Genomic DNA, 16,182 nt, shown 5'->3' with positions numbered 1-16,182 from the left:
ATATGTGACATGTAGAGGATATATATATATATATATATATATATATATATATATATATATATATATATATCTTCTTCTTCTTCTTCTTTCGGCTGCTCCCGTTAGGGGTCGCCACAGCGGATCATCCGTGTGATCCGCATAGTGATTTGGCACATGTTTTACGCCGGATGCCCTTCCTGACGCAACCCTGGTCGCCTCTTACGACACAGGGATATGGTACACCTATTTTAACCGGGGTATACACCGGCCCAGTATACTGGTACTCATTTCGCCGACCTCAGAAGGATGACAGGCTGAGTCAACCCCCTGGTGTATTAATTCAGTGGCCCAACAGGGCTTGAACTCAGGACCTTTTGGATCCCAAGCCGCTGCCCTAACCACTGCGCCAACACCAGGCTATTAGAGGATATATATATATATATATATATATATATATATATATATATATATATATATATATATATATATATATATATATATATATATATATATATATATATATATATATATATATATATATATATATATATATATATATATATATCCTCTACATGTCACTTTTGGCGGCCAAGTCGATAGAGATAGAGATATCTCTATTTGAGATAGAGATAGAGAAAACAATGAAACACTTTCACATTACCCACCAGGAAAAGGAAGTCTTTGCTGTAATATAAATACCCTCTTCCATAAAATACATTAAATGTATTTAAGGTAAATAAATTCATCATAGTTATTTATTAAGTGTACAAGCAGAGATAAGACAACTTGCTAAAACAGTTAAATGTGCTTTGCCAGTGTTTATAGTAACCCCTCAACTGATGCTCTTCCTTTCATCATTCTAAAAATATCTTGTTGACCACAGACTTCAAGGAGAACATCTGTAACATAATTTGGTCTCCCAGCTTGTAAACCAAGCAGGTTCATTGTGCTTTATAACATGGTGCTGCAGCTCTGCACCAGAAACATCACTTCATGTCTGAATCCAAGAGATCAGGATGAGAAAAGCGACTGTACCGGGCAGCACGAATCCGAAGTTCTGTATAGCATTGCACAAAGCTGTGGTAGATAAAAGTGATGGGCAGTGCCAGTAACACAATGCCACTCACTACACAGGCTCCTCCCAGTATACGGCCTGGAGTGCTCATTGGAAACATGTCCCCATAACCTACGGTAGTCATCGAAATGATTACCCACCAACAAGCAGACGGAATGCTTGCAAAGTCTGGGTTCTGATTCTCGGTATCTAAACCACATTCCAGCAGTTGAGCCAGTGCAGCAAATATAGCCATGGCTACAGCTACAAACACAAGCAGCATACCCATCTCTCGGTAGCAGCGACGTAATGTCAGACCAAGAGTCTGCAAGCCCAGTGAGTGGCGTGCCAGTTTGAGCAGCCAAAAGATACGCAACATGCGGAGAACACGCAGCGTTACACCAGCACGCTGCAGCTGCGGACTACTGCCTGAAGTTGACCCCATTGCGACGGACACATAATAAGGTGTAATGGCCAAAACATCAATGGCATTGAGAGGTTGTTGGAAGAAATGACACCTGTCACGGGCAATAAGAAATCGGACAATGCACTCGGCTGTGAACCAACCGATGCACACTGCTTCAATGATTCTGCAATGAAAAAAACAAATATTGTAAGTCACATGAAACTTAATGAATCGGGCATATGGAATATACATTTCATTGATACTAAAAGCATATAAACAAAGTATAGGCTCCATTAAAGATGTATGGCACAATTAATTTGCAGTGAAATGATGGAAGTTAAGACAGACGGAACAATGTAACATTTCACCGTTGATTAAAAATTATGTTTCTAGGCTTCAGGGCAATTGCAGCTTTTGTTTCAAGTAAGTGTATGAAAATAAACTGCACTAAAATGTCACCTTCATTGTTTACCTTTGCAATACTGTACAAATTTGCCACAGTAGCCTGGACTAGCAACTAAATCATTTTCACCAATAGATATTTTCCTTTTTTCTTATTTTTCTTTGCAAAATCACAGCTCATGGAAGAGCCAGGTGACATCGGGGAAAACCTGGCAGTGGGGCAATGAGATGACAGTTGGACACAATAAGCAAGGAAATTAATGAATGGGGGAGAGAACAGAGAGATAGAGGAGGAGAGTAAACACCTGGAAGTAAAAATGTTGCTTTAAGAATGGTTAATGAGGGCAATCACGATTGTGGTTCAGAATAGGGGATGATGAGCGATGGTTGTGCAGCACCTGATTGAAGCCCTGGAAGGCAAAGTTGGATAGAACCACCTCCAGAAGGCAGTTTCCTGAGAAAAGACTGGAACAAAAGAGTTCAGGCCTGGATTTTGAAAGCTTAACTAAAAGGTAGTTAGTGTAATAACAGATGCATTGTGGAGTTGTTGGTTAGGGTCAGAGGTCTGAGATATCAGGGGGAGCGAGACAGGAGAGGTGGTGAAAACAGAGGCTATGCACCTATGGTGTCAGTGAAAAAGACAAGCTTTGGTCTCATTGCATGGAGAATCCAATAATGTTGACAGTTTTAGATTCTAAATAATTCAGGAGAGAGAGAGATGTGATTTTGGGGCCCCAGGAGAGACGGACAGACTCAACTTGATATGGTGGAGCAGTGCACTCCAATGAGCTCTGGAAAAAGGCCTTGTAGACTGTGAGTATAACCCTGCAATTTTCAATGAAATACTTCGAATAATCGAAGACACCCAATTAGTGGCGGCTGGCTTTGGAGGCCAACTTTGTCATATGGGCAGCCTAAGAGATGTCATGGTTAATGGTGAGGCCTAGAAGTTCCAGAGACTGAACCCCTTACAGTGCTTGAGCATAGAAACAATAGGTCGGTTCATTTGATGATCATTTCCGGAGCGACTGGGTGAAACTTTGAGATTTACCAGGATTGAAGGACATGTTCCATTTATCATAACAGCATCTAATAATTTCTAGATTAGCAGAGAGTGGCGTAGCTGCTCTTTGCCTATCAGTGGGAATGGGGTGTGCATGACACAATGTGCAGCTGGGTTCCAGATCTTCGGAGATCATTTATGTAGATCAGGAACAAAAATGGGCTCAACACACTATCTGGAGGCGCTCCGGCCTTCGTTGCGAGAGGAGAGGAGAGGGTTTCATTGATAGAAAAGTGTTGACTACATCAGTGGAGGAAGTCAGAAATTCACAAATGGAAGCAACTTGTATGCCCCTGGCAGAGAGCTTGGCCACCAATGTGGATGACAGACAGTTGAATTGAGATTTAAGGACTCCAAGTTTCCAACCATTGATGAATGGGATGGAATCCAAACTAAAAGTGATCAAGCTGGTCAAAAACAGGAAAGACTTGAATTAATAAACAATGATTGATTCACTGACTGATTATTATCATTGGAAGCAGAGGCGTTCTGGGCAATGGCCATGGGCATATGCTCTGAATCTATTTTAATCCCTTGACTATGATAGGCCACTTTATGGCTTTGAAATCGGACTTTGAAGTCAGAGTCAGTCGCATGAACAAGTGCTAATTACAGGCAGGAATGACGTGAAAAGTGGACACACTGACACTTCCCAAAAATAAATAAAAGGTAGACTATTTAGATAGAAAACTTTTCTAAAACTGTGGGTGGTGAGGGTTAATTCATATGTAAAAGATGTGACATTGTGTTCAATATATTTGAAATGTTTAATATAAGTTTGTGCTTTTACAGAATCAAGTGGAGTTTAGAAACAGATACTTTTATGTTTTTGTACTTTATTTATTGTTTGAATTCATCAAGGTGTTAGCTAGTGACTAACACTTCCAAATCCTTTTGGAAGCTAGTGATGCCTCTGATTGGAAGTAAGCTCACTGTTCTGTCATTGATAGGATCTGTGTTTGCACCCTTGTCATAGACCTGAGTGATATTTGCTGACTTCAGACAGACTGGAGGTAACCAAAGGAAAAGGATAAGCTGAATATGGCAGACAGAGGAGAAACAAGAGCAGCAGAGTAGGTTTTGAGAACATGGAAATTGATGCCATCTGGGCCTATTGGTGAACCAGACTCGAAACTGAATATAATTTTCTCTATCTTCTCAGTAAGGAGAATGCAAAGTTTAGTCAGGCAGTATGTACGAAAAAGTATGGGGACAGAACTAGATAAGATTTGGAGGGAAATACAATACAATCTGCCCGAACTTGGGCAGAGTCTGTAGAGATGCCATTTGAGGTGAGGGAGGGTATGGAGGGGAGCATTCACCCGAAACTGATTTGGTAAGGTGCCACCATAGCTTTGAGGAAGGAGACTGGTTAGAGTTCAGTTTTGAGATTTGTAAGATGATATTTTCTCCCTTGCCTCATGATAGACACACACTTGTTACGAGCCTTCAAGAGTGACATAATATTACTTGCAGTCGGGTTTGCTTTCCAAGGTGAGAAAAGAAGCTGCTTGATCACAACCACCTCAGTGTAAAAGGGCCACAGTATCCCAGTACCAAGAGGATGGATCGGATAGTCACTGACAATCCGGTGCATGAGAGAAAGTAGACTTTTGTGAAGGTATTACCAGGCAGAATCAATATCAAATGCTTTGAAGATGGTAGCCTAATCCTTTTCTGAAATGGCAGCTTTTGCAGTCCTTGCCAGTTGACTTGTGTGAACAGCTATATTCTGCATCATTGAAGTTGCTCCCTTGCAATAGCCATAATAATATGGGCTTTGATAAGAACATGGTCAGGTGAAGAAAGGGTGGGCAGAGGTGTAACCGGGGAGATTGGATCAAGTTAGTCATTACCAGGTCCAAGAAGGACATGCGAGTTGCAGAAATCTAGGTTGGGGAATTCAAATATTAGGACAGACCCACAGATTCACAGAAAGATTTAGAACTGACACACAACGAGCTAGCATTGTGGTAGATAAAATCGCTGGATTGGGAACAGAGTTGAGAAAGATGGTTGTGAGCTGATGCATGTTTTGAGGAAATAGAGATACAAGTAGATGGAGTCATCTTCATTGGATGGCTGGTATACCACATAGACAAACATTTGGTGGTTGTGGAGAGGTATCTGCTGCTCAAAGGGGTTGTTGGAATAGTAACAAATACAGTGGGCTCAACTCGAGGGGGAGCAATCGGGAGAGTGCAAAACCTCTGCCGCCAATACTGCTGGGTCACTCAAGTGAACCTTATACCTTATTCATTAAATATGATATCAACAGTGCTGACAGTTATAGTTCTTTTCTCCAACATTTTTTGGGGGAGGAGGGGAGGGGTTGGAAATCACTTTAAACATGTAGAAATGCAAAAAAAATAAAAAAAATTTCTTTAACTATTTTTTTTTTGGGGGGGGGGGACAAGTCCAAAATCTAATGGCATGATCCTTGGACCATACCTAACCCCCCCCCCCCACCAAGTTTCGTCGAAATCCGTCAAGGAGTTTTTCCATAATACTGTTCACAAACAAACAAACAGAAAGGGGTGAAAACAGTAACCTCCGATCTTCGATGGTGGAGGTTAATAATTAGAATACTCACTCGTATGAACTCAATTGTTCAAACAGTCTGTCCATATATTACATAACACGTTTTTGGCAATTTTAGATGCATCTCCACCCCGACAATATTCTGCAACTTTGAGGAAAAGACCTCCCCCCACCCCGCCCCGCAATAATTATGAAACTTTTTGTGGGACAACAGCCTCCTCCACCCTTTCCATCCCTGAGAGATTAAAACAGGAGAAAATTCAAGTTTATGCATATTCACCATGGATACCAAATGGTGTTATTAAGCAATGATGAAATGGTATTTGTTCACATAATCAAGGACAGGCTACATGTTCGAGCAGCAAGAACTAAAGCCAAAGCAAGCCTGAGCTGGAATAAAGTGGAAACTCTTGAAGCCAAACATTTGTTCTTGTATTCAACCTCGTTTGGTTAAACTTTCCAAGTCGAGGCTTACCACCCACCTCCACTCTTTTGTTCCTATTTACTCCGATTTGTGACACCACCTTCCTGAGGGTGTTCCCTCCAGGACTTCACATGGGTGATACACCGCTACCTCGTCACTGCCAATGCCTCCACATGATCTTTTTTTTTTACCCCATGAAGTCCATCAACTCTTCTTGCAAGTGACTGTTTCCTCACCCCATCTCTCTCTCTCCTCTTTTGCCTGTTCGTTAATTCCCTTACTTGTGTCTGCCCATTGCCAGATGTCTGCACCCCGTGCGTGGTCAGTACATACGTTTTTGCCATAGCCACCTCATTCGCACATGAACTGAGAGTTTTGTATCCCAATTTTATTTTATTTTTTACAGTGGCAGGAAGCCCTTTATTTGTTTATCGGTATCCTGAAGCTTATTAATGGTGACTTCTTTTTTCCTCCACAACCAATTTGGATAATTGTCTGTTTTTAGATTTAATTGTACGTTGATCCAATATTATTTTCTAGTTTCTACAGCTGAATGTCATTAGTGATATTGCTTTGATAAATTTTTAAATGGATCAGAATGAAGTCCAACTTGAAAGAAGCCAAGTACTCATTTTGATTTTTATGGTTTCTCGCTTTTATCTCTTCTTATCCAAGCTTCCAAAGCAAAGTACAATATACCGTTCCTGATTCATCTCGGTTTCCCTGGATTGTCTACTTTTGTTGTTGTTCATATCGTATGCTCATCATCACCTCTTTTGCATGCCTCTGGTTATTTTGATCTTGTGCATCTACCAAGGCTGTTTTGGCCTACCCATTGTAACCCTGACTTGCACACCTGTTGATCATTATTTCCTCGCACAGTCTCCCACCATCCCCATTCCGATGCTCACTCTAACTCCATCTTTATCATTCAATGTTTTCTCTTCCTTTTATTTCAGCCACCTTCTCTCTGTTCGAGCTTGCATCCAGCTTGTTCACACCCTGTCTCCTCCTCCCCTTTCCCTTGCTTTCATTCTTCCACTCACCCATTTTTCCTCCAAGTGTCTCTCGTGATGACCTCTAACCTACTCTTAGTACGTTTCCCCACTTTCCACTGTTGTTTCTGTTTTTCTCTGTTATATGTTCTCGCTATTGCATAAGCTCCAACTTATTCCACAAAAAATGGGGGTCTATGCAATTTCGTGTAGCTAACCATCTCTCACTGAAAATTAATGTCATATGTGCAAAAAAAACAAAAACTGTTTAAGTGGCAAGCTCAAGTTTTGACACAAGAAACGAACATGACATGGTGTGGAGATATGAGATGGTGCCAACTTTCAATTACAAAGATATTGTCTGCAGGCATACATCTCATGCATACAGTACCTGTGTTCATCCGTTCCGATGTTCTCTTCATTTGCTTTCCAACCAGGCAATGTGCTGGCACAGAGAATGCCCACTGAGATAAGAACAAAGAGCACAGACACAGCAGCCAGGATATGAGCAGGCACAGATGATCCTGGTTCTTCAAATGTCTTCCTCATGCGCTCGAGCCATGGTGGATCATGTGGTGGACCAATGTCTTCTGGGCTCTCCTCACTATTTCTATCATCACTGTATGCACACTCAGCCATGCGTTCATCAAGACGGCGCAGACAACATGCCTCGAGGCACACAGCACCATCCAGCCCCCAGTAACGCAACTCACCATGAAATGAGAGCTCACACATCTGAGGCAGGAGACGCAGGTGATGGCCATGGCGGGCGTATGCTAAAATAACACTGAACGCCTCTGCATGTCGGTCAAAGAAGAACTCATTGGCCTCCCGATCCCAGTCATCGCAAAGTTCCAAAACCTCATCTTCAGAAACGCAGGCACGAAGGCGCCGCACACGGTCCAGAGGACAGTGGCGCATCCAATCCCGAGGCAGCACATAACGAGAGCCTCCAACATTTAGAATAACATTCACCGAGTTTCCTGCAGCACCTGAGAGGGTAATAAGCTCTGCCGGATTGAGGCTTGAGACAACGGCTGCTTGCAGTAGGCCCCGGCTCAAGAGGTGTAAGCCACCCTTGGGTGCCACACCTGATGTGCAAATTTTATGGAGACGCAAACCCCGCACAGGTTGAAGTGCTTGACTTGGCCGCGGGGAGGCCGAGGAAGATGGAGTGACGAGGTTCATTGGCAGACGTGATTAAGATTGTGCACTGCAATGGCAAAGAATGTGCACTACCCTGCCAAGAGATTTGCACTGTGTTCCTGAGGTAAAAAAAAAAAAACAACAACACACACACACACTGCTTCTGCTTTTGAAATCATACACCAAGCGACTGGTGAAATAATTAACTGTTATGCTCGTAGAAATAGAAACAACAGAACAGTCACAAAAATCTATTTCTAAATAGCTTAACTCATTTATAAATCAGAATACAAGTTATTCCTTTTCACATGTACAATGTCATTTCACAATTTGTTAGAATAAGCTGAAAAAAATCACAAGCAAAGTCATCTAAACTAATAAATGTCAGTGTGTGTGTGTGTGTGTGTGTGTGTGTGTGTGTGTGTGTGTGTGTGTGTGTGTGTGTGTGTGTGTGTGTGTGTGTGTGTGTGTGTGTGTGTGTGTGTGTGTGTGTGTGTCTCCCCCATAACTCCAAAACCATGAAACATTGCATGTAGATGAAGAAAACTCCAATGAAGTGCTTGAGTGAAAATTGAGTGTTTGGGTTAATTAAAACACCCTTTTTGAAGATAATTAACGGCCTTATTTAATTATATCCTTTATCAGGCGCATCCTCGGTCACCGCTCTGTATGGCGTCTAAAGGGTTTCCTGGGTAACCTCCCTCGCTGGGGTCTGAAGCCACCATGTTTTTTGGAAAGTTCAACCATGCCTTGACTTGGAACAGGCCGCAATGATTTCTTAACAATAAAGGATTTTTTTTCACTTTCCTCACTCATATTATCGAATGTTCATCATAGCTATGTATCACTGTATACATTGCTTTTGTAAGTGCTATAGTTTTCAAACTAGGAACTTGGAGCGATTCCATGCATTAAATGATGCAATTTTCCACGATCTACTCTCACAAAACTAAATAAAGTAAACCATCAAATTATTATTTCGGCTTTGAGGATCGGATATCGTGAGGACTAAATAAGTGATAAAACTGGAGTGAAATCTGATCATTTAAGGAAATAATGAGCCTTATATCTAAGCCGACATACCTGGTCGATTGTCACGAAACTGCGCCTTTTAGGGTCCGGAGGACATCTGCACCAAATGAAGGCTATAATTATAAGTTTCTGTGGTCTTACAGAAAACATGTTGAGGGATCCATGGGAGAATTTAAGCACCTTAACTCTGAAAATTGAAATTTTCACAACGCATTTAAATTATGTGTGCTGACTGCTTGAAACCATGAGTATGCATCTAATTAATCACAATAAAAAGCAGTTACTTCTGTGTAATATATAACTGACCTATTATATATCAGTTTTTATCTATATACAATAAATGTGACTGAGAAATGGTTTTGTTTAAAAGTAGAACATAATTGCATTTTGTGTTATTAAAATTCAATTTGTTTTTATAAACATGACCTTATATCAGTTCTCACCATTACCGGGGCAATTCAGTGTTCATAAATAAATACATCTTAGGCTATCTAGAAGAGTCTGGGTGGTCAAGTAAGGTATGACTTGTGCACACAGGACATCAATATTTAAAGTTGGAGTAGATATACTGTATTAATGCATATTCATGGTTTAATTTAGATTTATATCGGTTATTTTATCTGTAAAATAGAGTAACTTAGAATTGAGAATACTGATCCACCATAACATATTACAAGGTATTTATATGCTTATCCAACACTCTATCCTCTCTACTAAGAAGGTGTATGTGGCAAATGAGTAAACAAAATTTTTTCATTAATACATTAAGGCATAATCATGGTTTCAAATTTAATGATAAATGATTGACACAAATGTTCCTGAAATAACAAACATTTAATTTGAGGCATGTAAAATCATGAAATACAAACACAAGTACCACATTTGTGTGGGAAGGCCTTAGTATCTTGAAATAATGAACATATGATCTGAAGAAATGATGCATACTCATGGTTTCATACATAGCCTATGCATGGTTTCAGGTTAGGCAGAAATTGCAATAAATGGAAGGGTGATGCATCCACAGATTTGGAATTAAGCATATATTAAGGGTGATGTATTACCCTATGGTAACTTAATATCTCTTACTAATGTTTTAATCCCTGGAAACAGTGAATAATCAAAAGCATACTCATGGCTTCAGTAGAAATAGCCCCAAATCAGGTTTATCTCCCAATTTATTTTATCAAGTATTTCTATTCAAAACATGGTTTATGAAAATTGCCTTAACTATTTTGCAAAGTTTACTGTGATAGAACTGTTTTATAGGTATATTCTATGTAGGATTAGTGCACAGAAAAGAGTGCATACTCATGGTTTCACATAAATTCCCTATCATAAAAATGTTTGCCAAAATTTAGGGTCTACACCAAACATATTCATGTTTGCATCAACATAAACACACATATATGGCATCATAATTAAATTATATTTGGATGCCTAACAATCCCTGATGCACTTATAAAATGCAATTTATAATAATTATTGCAAAAACAATTTTTAAAATACCTAAAATATGACACATTATTACTCCTAGTTTTCAGAGTGTTCATCAAAAACATATAAAACTAGGTATCCCCTGAAAGGTGTGATCAAAACGTATACATACAGCATATATATGTTATTATAACTAATATATTAAGAGCAGTAGAGCCCCAAAACCTGTTTGACGCAGTTTCGTGACAATTGACCACCAATTTACTTTAAGCAAGCAAGGCTATGGTGCCTCCATCTCCATATATCAACAAGAAAATGTGAAATTTCCAAATCATTAAACTTATCTTTTTCTCCTGTTTGGATAATTATAGTGAATGAACAAAACATTTCGGAATATGTCAAAATTAACCAGCTTCATTGAGCTGTATGATTTAATGCATTCACTACTTGACATCACGCCCTGTCCCTCAGAGGGACTGCTTATCCATAGCGTCTGCCAGATCTGTGTCTATATTTTCGGAGGTGTCACGAGGTGCTCTACAAGGAATCTAAGCAAATCTGGTGAAAAACTGACATTTCAAAATTAAGTTTATCACATTTGTGCGGATCGCGGACCGATGTACCATGTGACGTGTGAACAGATGAGCGGGCAACGTGGAAGATTATCTGCAATGTTTATTTCACGGACGATTAAACTTTGCGGTATCCAGGGTTTTTCTACATTTCTACATGTTCTATAGAACCTGTATGTTGAGTGCTCATGGCTGACAGATTCGCAACACGACCCCTCCCCTTTTTACAGACTCGTCTCGAGTCGAATTTGCGTGTGACCAGCATGTGTAAATTTTCCCCTAGTATGTTTTACCTTCGGATCCCTGAAGCAAAAAATTTAATATACATGCCCCAAAATAAATAACCTAATGCACTGTGCAACTAACTAAAAGACTCACTCGGAGAACTTAAATAAATTGCCAGCACGATGACAAACAACAGGTGGGTTGCAAAATATTTACAATTTTACCTTAACTATTTACACTAACCATGGCCCAGGACCGGTGATCTGTGGAAGAAAGAAAAAGTTATTGGTGCAGGAGAATGGATGGATGCAAAGACACAAAATGCACGGGCTGCACAATGCAGTCCCATTGATGTGGCTGCCTGCAGGGCAGTCCCTGCAAAACACATTGGAGCGATGGTCCTGGCGCACATGGTGATGGTGAACACAGGGGCGAATGCAAATAAGGGTGGCAGGCATGGGGTTATTACAAAGACAGGCAACAAAGGCATGGCAAGGCAGATGCAGACCAGGCGATGCAGCACAAGCAGGCTGGCATATGAAGCTGGCCGGCCTCTGGGATGGTCCGTGAGGTTCTGTGGAGGGACTGCGGTGGTGCTGGCCGCTCCGAAAGCGGGCTCAGACCAAACCTACGGTCTCCCCCCAACCTATCGCCTTTGCCTGTCTCTGTCTATACCCACTCCCTTAATTTGCAACACAAAACAACCAAATTTAGCCCCTTTTTATTTTTTTTTAATTTTTATTTTCTTATAATTTCGTCTCCCTAACCCCCTTTATCGTCTTTGTCCAGCTAACCTATCCTGTCAATCAACTCCCAACCCCTAAGTTCCCATTTTGGAGAGGAATAGGGAGGAGACTAGCATCCTGTCTGGAGGCCCAACAAAGCCTCAGAATGATCTCCCACAAATTTCAGCCATCTTACCAAGGTGGGTCCAGCGGCCTACAGAGAGTGAAGGGATGGATGGTGCGAAGGGGTACATTGTTTCCCAACTACCCTAGCATTTATTACACTTTAAACTATCCCCGGAGCTTTCCAAAACGCCTGTCACTTTAAACTATCGGTTCTAAAAACCATGATTCCCGTCGCCTGTGTTGGTGTCCATTATAAATTTGGGCCTTGCCCGCAAATTTTCACTCGTGCCCTTGCACAATTTCATGGCTGGGCAGCGTGGCTCACTTGGCAGGGATTCCCCCTCTGCCGAACTCTAACTATGGCACCCCCGGGCCCTGAGGCTGTCTCCAAGCCTACCTGCTCCCTATGAACGCGGGGGTTGCCCTCCCTGGAATTGCCACCCTCAGATGCCCACGTGGCATTTTGGCGCTACGGGTCCCATTTCCGCGGGTCGCCCGTGCCCACTACACTATCCCGGTCCCTTGTTCCCTTGGCCGACTCTGGCCAACTCGTCCAGTGCCCGGGGTGCCCTCTAATCAATACTCACCTTTCAACAGCCAAGCTCCCAGCCAGTCCATGGACTCCTGCATCCCTCGAATAGGTTTCGAACCTTCTTTCCACACCAACAACAGAACATCCTCCATTTGGTAAATTTAACTAACCCACTCACTAACATTACACTGACCCCAGGGTCACTTGGGTGGGATTCACCCCCCCCCACTCATTCATTCGCATCATACATTCCACATTCGCTCCATTCACACACTTGGGCCCGCTGACCCACACTCACTCATCATGTTTCTTTTGCTTTCAAATCATTCCACACTCTAACTATGTTCCCATAACTATCTAGTGCTCACTCATCATCCCTTATTTTAATGCACGTTCCTTTTAATCTACATAGCTAATCTACATCTCCACTACACATTCCATATCTGTCCATGTCTTCAAAAATCCATTTTCGAAATCTAACCGAGCATTCCCTCTAACTCGTCCATGGGCCCCATGGAGGACAGCTCATGCCCCCCATGAGGCCGGTCTATCTATCGCTAACCCTTCCCACTAACTAGTGCTCCTATGCCTAAACACCGGGCTGTGTACCTGGAGCGGGGCTTTTTTTTCTGCACCGCCACGGTGGTGGTTTACGGCTTTCCCGTTCGTCCCTATGAGTGATACCAACGTCCCCTCCTATGGCCGATCCGTGCAGCCATGACGTCACCCTGCCAATCGCAACGAGCGCTCGCTTTCAGGGAATTCCCCATGTGGGACAACGTGCACTGTTAACCCGGCCTTCATGCCGCGAGATCCCCGGTGACGTCCCTCGCACACTGAACCTGCGCGGCTTGCCGTGAAGGTTAGCATGAGCGGATCGTCCCGGGAACCCGCTCTGCGCGCTCCGTGAACAGAACACGCGGCATGCAGCACGTGATGCCCCGCACACGCGCCCACGTGGGAACCCACTTGTTCCAAATTCACCCAACACTCGCCGCCATTTTAGCCGTCCATGCGATGGTGTTTTTCGAAACGCGGGACGTTCACGCGCCGGCTTCCTGAGTCGCGCTCGCCCAGGCCGCCCCGAAAACGAGGAACTGACCTTGGACGCTACGTTCTGCGGAGCCGGCGCGATTTCCACAGTAAACTCGTCCACCCTCTGGGTCGCTCCACGTACCAATTCCTCACATGCACTCACGCACGCCATGACACTCGTACTCTGCACACCTTTTGACACACTCGCACCACTCATACACTTTACCACGCACTCCGGGACAATCACATCGGGGATTCGCGCTACCACAAGCAATCCCGTGGTTTCTATACCCCCCAAGCTCCGCGTGTACCCTTTCACCTCAGACATCCCCTCAACCTCGCACGGCTCGATCGGACTCACCTGGTCGCGATCTGCTTCAAGGGGGCATACAGTCTCCCTTTGTTCCTTAAGGAGGCTATCCTGCTGCTCGCACTGGGTCAGAAACATTCCCCAAGCTCAACCCCATTGTCCCCTCCCAACTCTATGTGTGTGTGTTCGTCAATTACTTTATTTACTTCATCCTCTCCCTCTTCTGATTCCCGTGTCTCTGTTTTCATTTCCGTTGTCTCTTTTAATTTTTTTAATTCTTGCGTTTCTGTCTCTGTGACTTTTTCCATCGTTCCCTCACGTTCATTAGTTTCTTCCTTTGTCTTTTATTTTATACGTCCCCGTCACCTCTTTTAATTTTTCCGTCGTCCCCTCATGCCTCACCATACACGTTTCGGTCTCCCCATCAATTATCGTGGAGTTTCTCGTCCCGATCTTACCCGCCTCCATCGCGGCCGACAGCCGTTGCACTCCCTCTCGTCGGTTTGGGTGCTCTGCCACATGGTGCCGCCATGATGCCTCTTACGCCTGTCCTCATTGCCTCTTGCCCTGCCTGGAGGTTCAACCCCATGCTCTGCATCTCACCTCGCTGTGTTTGTATATTGCCCCTCAGTCGGTTTTCCATGTTTTGCATATTTTGATTCATTTCGTTCTTCATGTCATCCATTTTCTGCATCAAAATTTCCAACAGCTGGCCCATATCAAATGACGGAGCCGATCCGCCATGATGGTGTGCAGAAACGGCCGGAATTGGGGAGGAAATTTGACGGAGTGGGGGGGGGGGTGTCATACGCCGCCCCTGCAGCCCTTACGGACTCTGAGCTTGGTCGCGGGGAAAGTTCCTGCATGGGGTGGTGTCCTGGACCATGGGTTCGTCTACCACTACATCTACCTCTAAACTCACCTGCTTCAGCTCGTCTTGGCTTGCCATGTCACGTGTTGGGAAGATAATTTAAAATGCTTGTAATTTGTGGGACACGGGGGGGGGGGGAGTTGCTCCCTCCACCCCTGATCCGAATCCGTGAATTTCGTGGAGACGGAGGGGTTCGAATCCTGCTCCTGAACACCAATTTGCGCTGATTCAAACCTGTCAATTTTGTTAATGGAGGCGGAGGGGTTCGTATCTCCACAACTGACACCAATTTGTTGCGGACCGGGTATCGGCTGCGAGCACAACCGCTAGATGGAGCAGTAAGGTCGACTCTACCGAACACCCTGAATCTAGATCGTAACTTTTGGAAAACTCCGAGGGTACGGGTCCCTTACCAGACCGTGAATCATTAATAATTTCACCGTGTGAGGTAGGGTTAATTGCCAAACTTCAATATACCTAATTACCCACGCGGACAAAGCTACCGAGTATTCACACCCTCGACGGCACTCGTACGGGACAAGCCGTATGCGCACTTACTTAACCAGTGCGTGACCCGAGCGGATGGTCACCGAGCTTCCGTCGGTCCCAAATGCACAACACTACAACAACGACGGCCTTTCTAATTCCCCAACAGGCACCACGTTAAACCAATAAAAGAACCACAAAAACGAGCTGATACATTTAACACATGGGTTTATTTATAATGGGGGGAAGGAGGGAAGCACGTGAGGGCAGAGCAATCACGAATCATAAGAGATGAAATGTACAATGAGCAAGCACTTAATAATTTCTACTTACAGACGGGTCCACCGACACACACACACACACACACACACACACACACACACACACACACACACACACACACACACACACACACACACACACACACACACAAACACAGATACCCAGAAGAACATGGACCTGTCCACCTCATGTGGTTCAGCTGACACGGGCGAACCAGGCAAGTGAGCCGCGAGCAGAATCCAGAGCTCCCTACAGCGCTCGTCCCGACAACCAAAACTCTCCTCTGTATCCCAAACTGTCGAGAAGGCAGGAGGTTTCTCTGCCACTTCTCCAAGTCTTTGAGTTGAACGTCAAAGTGAGGGCTGATAACTCCACACTCATTCAACCTGCCCGTCAGATTGACCACAACCTTGCCTGCTCGTTGGTCATCAACTATCTCAAAAGCTCTCGAGTTCACCGACAGGGAGACAGCGCGCAACCGACTGGCAGTTCTTGTGGAGGAAGGATGTTTCCTCTCCCGATCGCGCCGCAACCTTATTCAC

The 16,182-nt window shown here is 43.6% G+C and overlaps 1 protein-coding gene across 1 annotated transcript in view; it reads right to left on the bottom strand.

The window, feature by feature from the left end:
• Window positions 1–551: 551 nt before the first annotated feature.
• The window catches only part of KCNG3 (potassium voltage-gated channel modifier subfamily G member 3), a 33,498-nt gene continuing 17,867 nt past the window's right edge, over window positions 552–16,182 (bottom strand). Inside the window, exons 2-3 of the mRNA XM_085888056.1 lie at window positions 7,256–8,129; window positions 552–1,623 (exon numbers count right to left, since the gene is read on the bottom strand). Of these exons, the coding sequence (XP_085744182.1) occupies window positions 966–1,623; window positions 7,256–8,052 (1,455 nt within the window). The 5' untranslated portion in view covers window positions 8,053–8,129 and the 3' untranslated portion in view covers window positions 552–965. The remainder of the gene's footprint in view (window positions 1,624–7,255; window positions 8,130–16,182) is intronic.

Source organism: Eptatretus burgeri, chromosome 7 (genome assembly GCF_056783735.1).
Source record: "Eptatretus burgeri isolate ZD-2024b chromosome 7, Ebu_testis_v1, whole genome shotgun sequence".
NCBI classification, from domain to species: Eukaryota; Metazoa; Chordata; class Myxini; order Myxiniformes; family Myxinidae; genus Eptatretus; species Eptatretus burgeri.
Note: the sequence above shows the minus strand (reverse complement) of the source record. Positions and strands in the feature narration are given on the sequence as shown.